The 10,699-nt window shown below is 43.5% G+C and overlaps 1 protein-coding gene across 5 annotated transcripts in view; it reads right to left on the bottom strand.

Moving 5' to 3' along the window:
* Positions 1-5,818: 5,818 nt before the first annotated feature.
* Positions 5,819-10,699, bottom strand: part of OSBPL3 (oxysterol binding protein like 3) — a 197,229-nt gene continuing 192,348 nt past the window's right edge. For all 5 annotated transcript variants that reach the window (XM_036862923.1, XM_036862922.1, XM_036862925.1 and 2 more), the window contains one exon: positions 5,819-9,620. In XM_036862923.1, coding sequence (XP_036718818.1) covers positions 9,524-9,620 — 97 coding nt within the window. In that variant the 3' untranslated portion in view covers positions 5,819-9,523. The remainder of the gene's footprint in view (positions 9,621-10,699) is intronic.

Raw genomic sequence — 10,699 nt, 5'->3', positions numbered from 1 at the left:
AGGGAGCCTTGGGGACAGTGGTTAGCACAGTGTGAGCCAGCAGTAAATGGCAGCAACCGGTGATCCACATGACATTGCTTGGGGCAGAACTCCAGTGCAGAACTGAGGAAACAGCAGAGCCAAGGTTCAAACCCAAGTCTCTGTCTCCAAAGGCTGGGCTTGTGACCACAGTGTTACATACACACAATGCTGAGGTGTTCTGAGCAGAGATGTATTGTAATGAGATTAACGTTGTGAGCAGAGCTTAGAAAAATCACTCTGGTTGGGGCTTAGAGGATGGATGGGGAGGAATTTGGACTGCGGACAGAGGCTCCACTCGGCCAGGCAGGAACCATCGAGGGTCTGGCTGGAGACAGGGATGTGGGTAAGAAGGAGGAACTTCTCAGGTGTACTGGGCAGGACTCAGGTCCCACAGACGTGGGGATGAGGGAGGCGGAGGAGTGTAAAATCTCTCCTGCATTTTTCGCTCGAGGAATCCCAGTAACTATGTGTGGCCACATGTTCAGAGTGTTGTCAACCAGGGAAGCCTCAGTGTCCAGCACTGGTCACATAGGCATGGAACATCCATGTGGCTAACCACAGTTACTTAGTTTCCAGCCCTTCCAGAGGTCAAACTGATACAGTGTGGCCCAAAGTCCCCACCATGACCACATTTTTACTATAAACTATCTGGCATGGCCCAAGTTTCCAGGTATATAAAAACACTCTTATCAGGAAGGATATTCCAAGGGCTTAGAGGGTACCTCCCAAAAGATGGTCAAGGTCCAGCCTTTTCTGTGTTCAAATTGCAAGGTTTGAACAACCCAAGCCTGCTGCATTACCCTCTACTGCACTCGTATCCAGCTGCCTACTTAAGTGGACTCTCAAAAAAAATCACCACCAAATTTTTTCACCAGAGCACCCAAATCTGCTCTGCCCATAGTCTTCCTCATCTCAGTTCATGGCAACTTCATCCTTCTAGTGGCTCAGGCCACAGCCCTTAGAGTCATCCTCGACTTCGCTCCTCCCCCCATCCCAAATCCAACTCTTTGGCCAATCTTGTTGATTCTACCTTCAAAGTACTTCCAATTTCTTTCTGCTTCCCTCCACTACTTCCACTCTGGTCCGAACCTCCACCATCTCTCTCTGGATGAGTCCAATAACCTCCAAACTGGGCTCCTTGTTTTTGCCTGTGACTCCTACAATCTCCACCAGGCAGCCAGATGACCCTTTAAAATCATAAATCAAATCATGTCGTTCCTCTGCTCAAAACCCTTTATTGACTTTTAATCCCATTCAGTAAAAACCAAAGTCCTATGACCCCAAGTACCTCCCTGCCCTAATTTTGATTTGCCATCCTCTCCCTGACTCACACTTCTCCACCTGCACTGGTTTCCTTGCCTCAAACGCACCAGGCTCAACGCTGCTTCAGACTTGTATTTGCTATTGAAATATTCATCTTCCCTGCCCACAGACCTTGAGGATTTTCCTCCACAGCACTTTCACATGTCACACCACACATCTGTTTATGAGCTCACTGTCTCCACCCCTGGCCCCCACCCTCTGTCCCAATAGACTCTAAGCTCCACAAGAACAGAAACTTAATTTTTAAAACCTCCCCTGTATTCCCTGTATTGTTGGCTTGATGAATGTGTAGGCAAAGGACCATACCAATAGGCTTTGATGCCTGTTGTTCACTCTTGGATCATTTTGATTTCACAAAACATGATTCAGAAGCTGACAGTACTTTCTAAGTAAGCAAAGTAATTCTTCCACATGGCCAAATATTTCCCATTTTCAGGATAGAATAGAAAAGAATAATTTAGGGCAGATTCTGCAATCTGTAGGTAAACTCCGTGAGGGCAGGGATTAGGTCTGGCATGTGTTTGGTGCTCATGAATATTTATTGATTGACCAAAGAACATTTCTGCCTATTCTTGAGATCACAACATGGCAGCACAGAGAGAAATTTAATAACAATCTGTTCATTTGATGTTGGGGCCAAGTGAGATTTGCGGAGGATAAGTGACCTACGCAAGTTCTCACCATTAACTACAATTAGGTCCCCAAGTCCCATCCCAGGGTTCCTTTCCTGTCCAATGAGCTCCCTGTGTCAGCTTCAAAGACCTAAGGAAACCTTTGGGACTAAAATTAGAGAACAAGTTCTTGGAAAGGAAAAGGGTGTTGGGATCACATATCTCACTCTGTAGCAGAAGGAGCTGGGTTTTGAAACACGTCAGACACGCACTCATATTCCTACTCTATTAAGGAGTTGGGAGAGTTTGGTCAAATTGCTTAACTTCCGGTCCTCAGTGAACACTTCTGTTAAATGGGATTGCCTAAATGGGGTTGTGGTGAGGCTTTGGTAGTGAGCTTGCAAAATTATCACACACTATAACTCAGAAGTGAGAGAAATGCAAATCTTTCATCTTGTCAGTAACTGATCTGGTCTTCCTCACGAGCCCTTCACCTATTGGTTAGCAAGAAAAAACTTAACTCAAGGTCCAATGTTGTTCAGTCTAAATAGGTACAGAATCTCAGTATGGGATGATGAAAAAAATTCTGGAGATGGAGAGTGGTGATGGTCGCACAACAATGTGAATGCACTTAATGCCACTGACCTGCACACCCAAAAATGTACAAACTTCCAGTTATGAGATAAATAAGTACTGGGAATGTAATATACAACATGATGACTAGAGCGAATGCTGCTGTATGGTATATTTGAAAGTTGTTAAGAGAGTAGATCGTAAGAGTTCTCATCATAAGGAAAACAACATTTTTTTTTCTTTTTTGTATCTATATGAGAAGATGGATGTCAACTAAACTTAGGGTGGTGATCATGTCACAATATATGTAAGTCAATTATGCTGTACACCTTCAGCTTACACAGTACCGTACATCAAACATAGCTCAATAAAATTTTTTTTACCACGATAAAAAATTAGAAAAAAAAAACTTAATCTAATCTGATAATTTAGAAAGTCTGCTCCGGTAATTCTCAGTCACTTCTGGAGACATGGTGAACCTCTTAGATTTCCCAGGCTTGGCCTCCGTTTCCCTCACTGCACTGTGTTTGGATGTATGGGGAGGGGACACCGGAGGTGGAGGCTTATGTGACCCTGCCGCAGAGGTAGAAGAGTGGGGTCCTCGGGCGTGATTCCCTCGGCCCCCTTGGATGCCTGGGCGCTGCCTGCCTCTTCTCCCCACCCTTGTCTCATGGCTCCAGGCTGAGGAAACACCAGGTATTGTGACACATCAAAACATTTCACTGTGACGCTGGTTGGGAAGCGGTACCGTGGTCTAACTGGCCGTGAGTCACCCACGCCTCCTCTCCCCCCTCCCCCAGACTTCCCTGGCCACCAAGCCCTCTCCTTCCTTCACTGGCTCTGGGATCCGGCCCTCCTCTCAGGCCACGTCTGCAGTGTGGTTGAGCCCCGTCACCTCTCCCCTCATCACGTGGCCATCCTCTTACCACATCCAAGAGCCTTCTTACACACTGCAGTTTCTCACTGACCCACTGGCTCCCAGCAGACTGGAAGCTTCTCAAGGAGGAAGGCCATATATTGCCCGTGTCTGGGACCATTCCTGGCTCAGTCAATACTTTTCAAAGAAAACATCCATCACAGCAGCTGCTACTCGCTCCCTGTCTGCAGGCCCTTGTTAAAGCAGCGGTCCCCACCCTTTTTGGCACCAGGGACTGGTTTCGTAGAAGACAATTTTTCCACGGACGGTTGAGGGGGGGAATGGTCCAGGCGGTCATGCGAGCGATGGAGAGGGGCAGAGGAATCTTCCCACGCTCACCTCCTGCCATACGGCCGGTTCCTAACAGGCCAAGGAAGGTACTGGTCCGGGACCTGGGGGTTGGGGACCCCTGTGCTAAAGTACCCACGAGTGTCAAGGCCCCTAACTTTACATCTCAAATAAAGCGCAAAAGCAATGAGCGAAATGTCATGAAAAGAAACACATAGTTCTTTCCAACATGCCATTTTCTAAGTCCTAGAACAATCATGAAATTAGAAAATGGTGTTCCTGCTCTGTGGTGAGCAAATGCTGGTCAACAGACTGTGTGAGGCTGTCTGGGTCTGAACCACCCAGAGGAACTCTGTATGTGTGTGTGTGTGTGTGTGTGTGAAACCCCCCACGACAGCAGCCAAATTTGAGAATCGCTGCTTAAGCTGACATGTTTTTCCCAGTCTGATACCTGTTTAAACTATGGCATTTAATAAAGAAGACAGGCTGCCCTTAACTCATTAAAAGTGTTACAACAACAATAATATCATGGAGAACCAGTTTTTAAAAAGCACAGTTAATCGTAATTCATCCCTGCTAAAATAACTGGGAGACCAAATAAATTCTATCCTCTCTAAAAAAAATTGGCTCTGAAGCCTATTTACTTACTGAAAATTCCTCTGAAAGCTCAGACGTGAAGATGCTGGTGAATATGAGGTCCAGGTGCTTGTTTCTCTGTTGGCCCGGGGCCGCCTCCTGCATTTCGGGGCTTGTACCCACTTGAGTTCAGTCACCAGGGAGAATGGTGGCCAGAGGAGACTGAGGTTGGGAGATCTCTTCCTGACGCTGGACTGGATTTTCTGGCAGAGGCCGAATGTCCCTCCACTACAGCTCCTGACCGCCCTTCCCTCCTCGGAGCTCCAGCTCCTGCAGGGGCGGTTACAACTTCCAGCTGTTGCTAATATGCCTTAATCCTGCTAACAGCCCTGCAAGTAGCCCTTCATTTAAATCTCCTGAGCTATGGAGTTGGATTCGCTTTCCTGCAGGGACTCCAACTAATTAGTCCATAATAAGAAACTCCTGGCTGGTGTCAACTCGGACCATGATGTCCTGATTTGCTGGTCACTGATGGACATTATGTTAGTGCAGGTATTCCATCAGTATGACTAGAAAATAATACGACTGAGTACCTAAACTAAAGGCCGAAAACTTGTACCTTCAAATTTCATTGCCTCCTCAAAGTCGACACCTTAGGATGCTTTAATATCTATTCCAATAATGGCCAACACGTTAAAATGGTCTGAGGTTGCCTTTTAAGATTTCCTTTAGTGTTCATATTATTTGGAATAATGTCAATCCTTCTTTGATGGCAGATTTGATACAGATCAACAGGCAATATCATATACATATATGGAAATTAGCAATAATTTCACGATGTTTATATGCAAATGTCACTAATTGCCCTCAAAATGTCTTTTATAGCTTGTTTTTCTTTTCTTTTAAGCCAGGAGCCAATCAAGGTTCATGAATTGCTTTTGGTTGTCTCTTTAGCGCTTTGGGGGAGGCAGAGATGTGACCTTATGTGTGTATCTGCGATCCAGCGCGTGCATAACACCATAAATATATGAACTGACTCGAATGGGACTTCAGGGAAGGTTAAGTGTTTGGGGCATTGCAAAGGACACAAGTTGGGTGTGGGAGGAGATGAGTCAGCCATTCGTAAGGGCCATTAAATCAGTGTGACTAGTCGGCATTTTCCTTTTTCATGTTAGGACACACAGAAAATAATATTTCCAAAGCACGCTGGGTTGAACAGACGGGGCTTCTTTGGGGCCTGTCTGGGGCTCTAGCTGCCTCAGGTCCCCTGTCCCAAAGGCTGGGGGACCTACATTTGCCGTACACCTTGGAAATGTTCAGACCAAAAGTATGGCAACTTTTGCCAGAGTTTCCAGGCTTCTTTATGTCCTGGGGTATTTTTTATTTCCAACCCCATCACTTGAGCTAATCTTGTGTGTTTCTCCCTCAGCAAAGTCTCAGCTAGAGTCTTGCTCTGTCCGTTCAGCAGCCACATATGCCCATTAACCTGGAAACACAACGACAGGAGCAGCCTTTTTCCATGTTATTTATTCACAGTCAACTAGCTTCACGAGGGGGAAAAACAAATTAGTCAGAGCTTTTGGGGGAGGCATAAGGGGATGGGTGGAAGGCTGGGATTTTACACAGAAAATAATCTTATAAATGGTTAGATGAAAGATTTACAAATATCCATTAAAAAAAAATAGTATCCTCTGAGGGTAAGAGAGGAAGATAAAATCATCATGAATAAAATAAATTAACAACTCCTGATCATTGCATTCCTCAAAACCAAAGTCTCTGAAAATGGTTTGCATTTCAGACTGCTGCAATTTGCAGATACTTATGTGATATATATATTTCCAACACAGAAAAATAAAGACAAACACTAAGCAACAGATGAATGCAATGTAGGGAAAATTGAGCACATGAAAATAGCTATGATTTGGTAGCAAAAATAGAGGTATGCCAATGTTAATATCAAAATTAAAGACATTCAAATAAATTATGCCAATACATTGGAACTATTATTCCTAAGATCATAAGAACAACTGCTTATTGCTCCTACTCATAACTAAAAGCTCTGAGGAAATTCTATGATAGCTGGAAGGCATCACTTACAGAGTATGCAGTAGACCTACAACAAGTTTCAACAGCCAAATAAAAACTGTATACTTTATCATTTTTCTTTTAGGGTCGACGTTGTTAATAGTAGGATAAGACCACTCATCATAAATCTGGAGAATACAGATGAAGGATCGTGCTCGCGAAGCCCAAGCCAATGATTTACTGGAAGTAGTTAAAAGTAGAATGTGAGAAAAGCAGCAGCCCAAATGAAGCAAGTATTTTTTTTTTAAAAGTTGGTTTGTCTACTTTTCTCTCCCAGAGAACCCCACAGGAAGCACATGAGGCCATGGGGGCCTTCTGGGCATTCTGTGGGGACCTGATACATAACGGACAGTTGTCCTAAAGTGAACTCCATGTGTTTAATTAGTACCAGAACCAGTCCGGCTTCTGGGAGGTGAATGGCATGGAGGAGCTGCACTGAGATTTTGATTATTGAGTTTGACTCCAGGAAATGCCAGCCTAGGCTTTGGGGACTGGGGAGGGAGTGACCTGCTGCCAGGCTTACCCTGGAGACTGTGGCTCCTTCCTGAAGCATGTCCCGCAGCTTCGGGTAACTGGCAGGGGCAACAGGAACACCGGAAGTGTAAGGTGGCCGACTATACAAGGTCCCATTTCCAAGAACAGCTGTGCAGTTCACCATACATTTGGGATGGGATGATAAGGAATAAAATGGAGGTTACAACATGTACCTCAAGTGATGCACTGATTGGCATTATGCAATCGGGAGATTCAAAACTCCAAAGTCAATTCTACCTCAGTTCTTCCCAAACAATGCCATGTTTCTGTTTTCTTCATCCTAAGAATATAAAATGTCCTTGAGATACAAATTAGGTGAGAGGATGCTTTCCAGCATAGAGACGGAAGGAAAAAAGAAGCCATTTCCCCCTCAAGGGAATTTGAGGATTATAATAGGATGCATCACCAAGCTGCTTAAATTTCAGAAAAGCCCTTTATAGATGTTGGTACTAATAGACTTTAAAATTTGCATACATATTCAAATTCAGCCCCACTTCCATCTCAAATAAGATGACTACAAAGGTGATATTTGGTCCCTTGATCCTCGTGATTACAAAATGAAACCTAAGATCAACTGAAATAACAGCATCGGGACAATTAAAGACTTTCCAAAGACTGCATGACAAAGCTACGTCCATTCAGGCTGCATGTTTTCTTTCTGTTGTTGTTTTGAGCCAACCCCTGGAGCAGGCCTATAACAGTCAGTATTACTCAAGTTCTACATTTACCTTCACACTGTGAAAACTAGATTTGTTTTCCCCTGGAGTATCCTTAAAATCTACAGCCTGCTTCTTCCCGTCCGTGAGCAGAATTTAGATACACGCTTGAAAAGAAAAGAACAAAGCACATAACCAAAGAATTTGATTGGGTCAGTTAACTGCTTAGAAATGGAAATGATATTCGAACTGTGTTCATCCTGACGTCTTGATACAATGGATTGGATGAAAGCAATATTTAATGAGTCGTGTATTGTTTTAAAATGCTAGTCACTTGCAGATTCCAAAAGGCTACTGACCCACTTTAAATAACTCCATTTTGAAAGTGCAATACTCTCCAACTAGTTATTTGGTGTGACACTGAAAAATCACGCATTCTTTTTTCCATTATTTATTCTACTTTTCACTCACAGCATTCTCTGAAATTATTTAAATATCTAGAAATGTTTTCTGGAGAAATCTTTTTACCACACCATTTTACTTGATATTAACATAAAATCGTCATGGACTTTAGAGGAAAAGGCTTCAAACTTAGGCTTTGGTTTTAAAGTAATCTGGGCAGAAGTTAGAATTGCTTTGATCACACGATTCAACTACTGCACAAATTCTATTATAGTCATTGGAAATAACACATTTAAAAAGGCGAAGTTTCTCCTTTAGTAGTTATAGTCTGTATTACTCAAGACTGCTGCAAAACTCACAAAAGAGTGATATGAGTAAGAAGGAAGCGTAGGAAAGCGATAAGACACTTAAAGCTTTACCAGGACACACCACAAAGGAAGAACATCAATTCTCTACATTTTTCTATAAGGCAGGTGGTCAAACTTTTCATACAAGATCTAAAATACGGTGCTTATTGAGAGGTAGAAAATACCAAAACAGTATTTAAGAAAAACATGTTGAATTGTTTAAAACAGTCAGTTACTTTGCTAAACTTTTGGAAAGTCAAACTGCCATGTTGAACGCACCTATGTTTTACACTAAATTGGGACATTCCATAGTCAACAGAGATGTGGTCAAACAGGGGAGGAGGCTAGCGGGGGGGGGGGGGGGGTGGGAAGCAGAAAAGAGTTTCTTAACTTGTAATGGATTCAGCTCTCACTAAGGAGAAATTTCCTACTGTCCGCCTGGGATTTCATTTTGATATTTAATTAACAGGGGTTTCTCAGATTATCAACAATTTTTCTGAGTAACGGTACAATTTTGCACATAAGGCAATGAAACTATAGGGAGGGATGAGTTCGAATGCTTTCTCTTCGAGAAGCTGCCATATCCATCTTATATAAAAACATACATCCCACTAATTGTATACCATTCCCACTAATTGTATACCATTCCCCCAAGCACTAAAACGCAAATGCAAATATTCTTCAGACTCCAGTACCAGCAGAATTGTTCTGTGTGAGCAATTCAAAAGCTGTTTGAGGCAAAAAGATATCTGAGCTACCAAATTAAACCTGGGTAGCTTGCACACAGGTGAGTAACCCTTCGTATTCTTTCTTAACGCACCTGGGAAAGATGGATTTTTTTTCCAACATAATTTTATAAGGCATAAATTTAATTAGAATTTTCCTACCCTTTGGAAAATTAGTGTTAAAGCTTCTTTTTTAACCCACATGTTAACATTCAATCTTTCATTTTTATTAAATAGTTTAGATATAAAAAGAAATATCAAGGTGTTCTACATTCATATAAACAATTGTGATAACATTTGAAATTGTAAAGAAACCTACGGAAGAAAATATATACTTAAATACAACACTAAGCTAAGAAGCACAAGTGATCGTTCTAGATAATGTTGTTTAAATATACAGACACAGGTTTGTGGCTTCAGAAAGCAAACGCGGGAGAAGTACAAAGATGTATCGTTCTTTCCTCTTTTACCACAAGACAGGATGGTCCAGTTTGGAAAAACCAAGATCTTTCCTAAGTTCCAAATAGGTGCCACTGCTCACCCAAGAGTCATCGCTGGATTTCCTGTGAAAGTGAAAGAATTTGCTGAAGGCTCGTGACAAGACTGTCATAGTCTCTGTCTCCTTTTCACCCCGTTCCTCCCCCGCCCGCTCCTCCCCAGCTTATCTCTGGCACCTGCACCCCCTGTCCCTGTGGTCCAGTACTGGACCAGCGAAGGAGCAGGAAGCCTGGAAGCCGTTTTGCTAGTTCTGACTTTGACTTCTCCAACTTAGAGGCTGTGAGGAACGGGTGCTTCTGAGAGAAGTGGGTGAGGGCAGAGTCTGTCCTACAGAGAACAGGGCTGGGGTGACAGCCACCAGCTGGGGTACGGCCATGTAAAAGTTACAAATCAATCACGTTGTTCAAATCAAGTGATCAATTCACAGTAAAAAGGAAAGGATTTGGAAGGAATTGGAATCACAGCCTGGAGTGAATAGCCTTGGTTCACTATTCTATGCATAGATAATATACTACGTAGATCCAAATTCAAAAGGTACCAAAGAGTGGAGAGCTGAACGTTTTCTTCCTACCCCCAGCCTCCCAGTTCTCTTCAGAGACAATGATCTTAGCAGCTTCACTCAGAGAAATTCCACGTGTGTGAGCATGCACGCATGCACACTCACGCTCCTCTATTTTTCATTCAGTGGTAGCCCTGGATGGTCTCCCACTCCTTGAGTTTTTTTTTTTTTTTTTAATAAATTTATTTATTTATTTATTTTTGGTGCATTGGGTCTTCATTGCTGCACGCGGGCTTTCTCTAGTTGCGTTGAGCAAGGGCTACTCTTCGATGCGGTGCACGGGCTTCTCACTGCGGTGGCTTCTCTTGCTGCAGAGCATGGGCTCTAGGCCCATGGGCTTCAGTAGTTGTGGCACGCGGGCTCAGTAGTTGTGGCTCGCGGGCTCTAGAGTGCAAGCTCAGTAGTTGTGGCACACGGGCTTAGCTGCTCCGCGGCATGTGGGATCTTCCCGGACCAGGGCTCGAACCCGTGTCCCCTGCATTGGCAGGCGGACTCTCAACCACTGCGCCACCAGGGAAGCCCACCCCTTGAGTTTTTGACATAACATATATATTAGAGATCCTTTTCCATTGTCACAATAAGGTC

The sequence above is a fragment of the Balaenoptera musculus genome, chromosome 9 (assembly GCF_009873245.2).
Source record: "Balaenoptera musculus isolate JJ_BM4_2016_0621 chromosome 9, mBalMus1.pri.v3, whole genome shotgun sequence".
In the NCBI taxonomy this organism is placed as follows: Eukaryota; Metazoa; Chordata; class Mammalia; order Artiodactyla; family Balaenopteridae; genus Balaenoptera; species Balaenoptera musculus.
The sequence above is the reverse complement of the archived record's forward strand: the minus strand, read 5'-3'. Positions and strand labels throughout refer to the sequence as shown.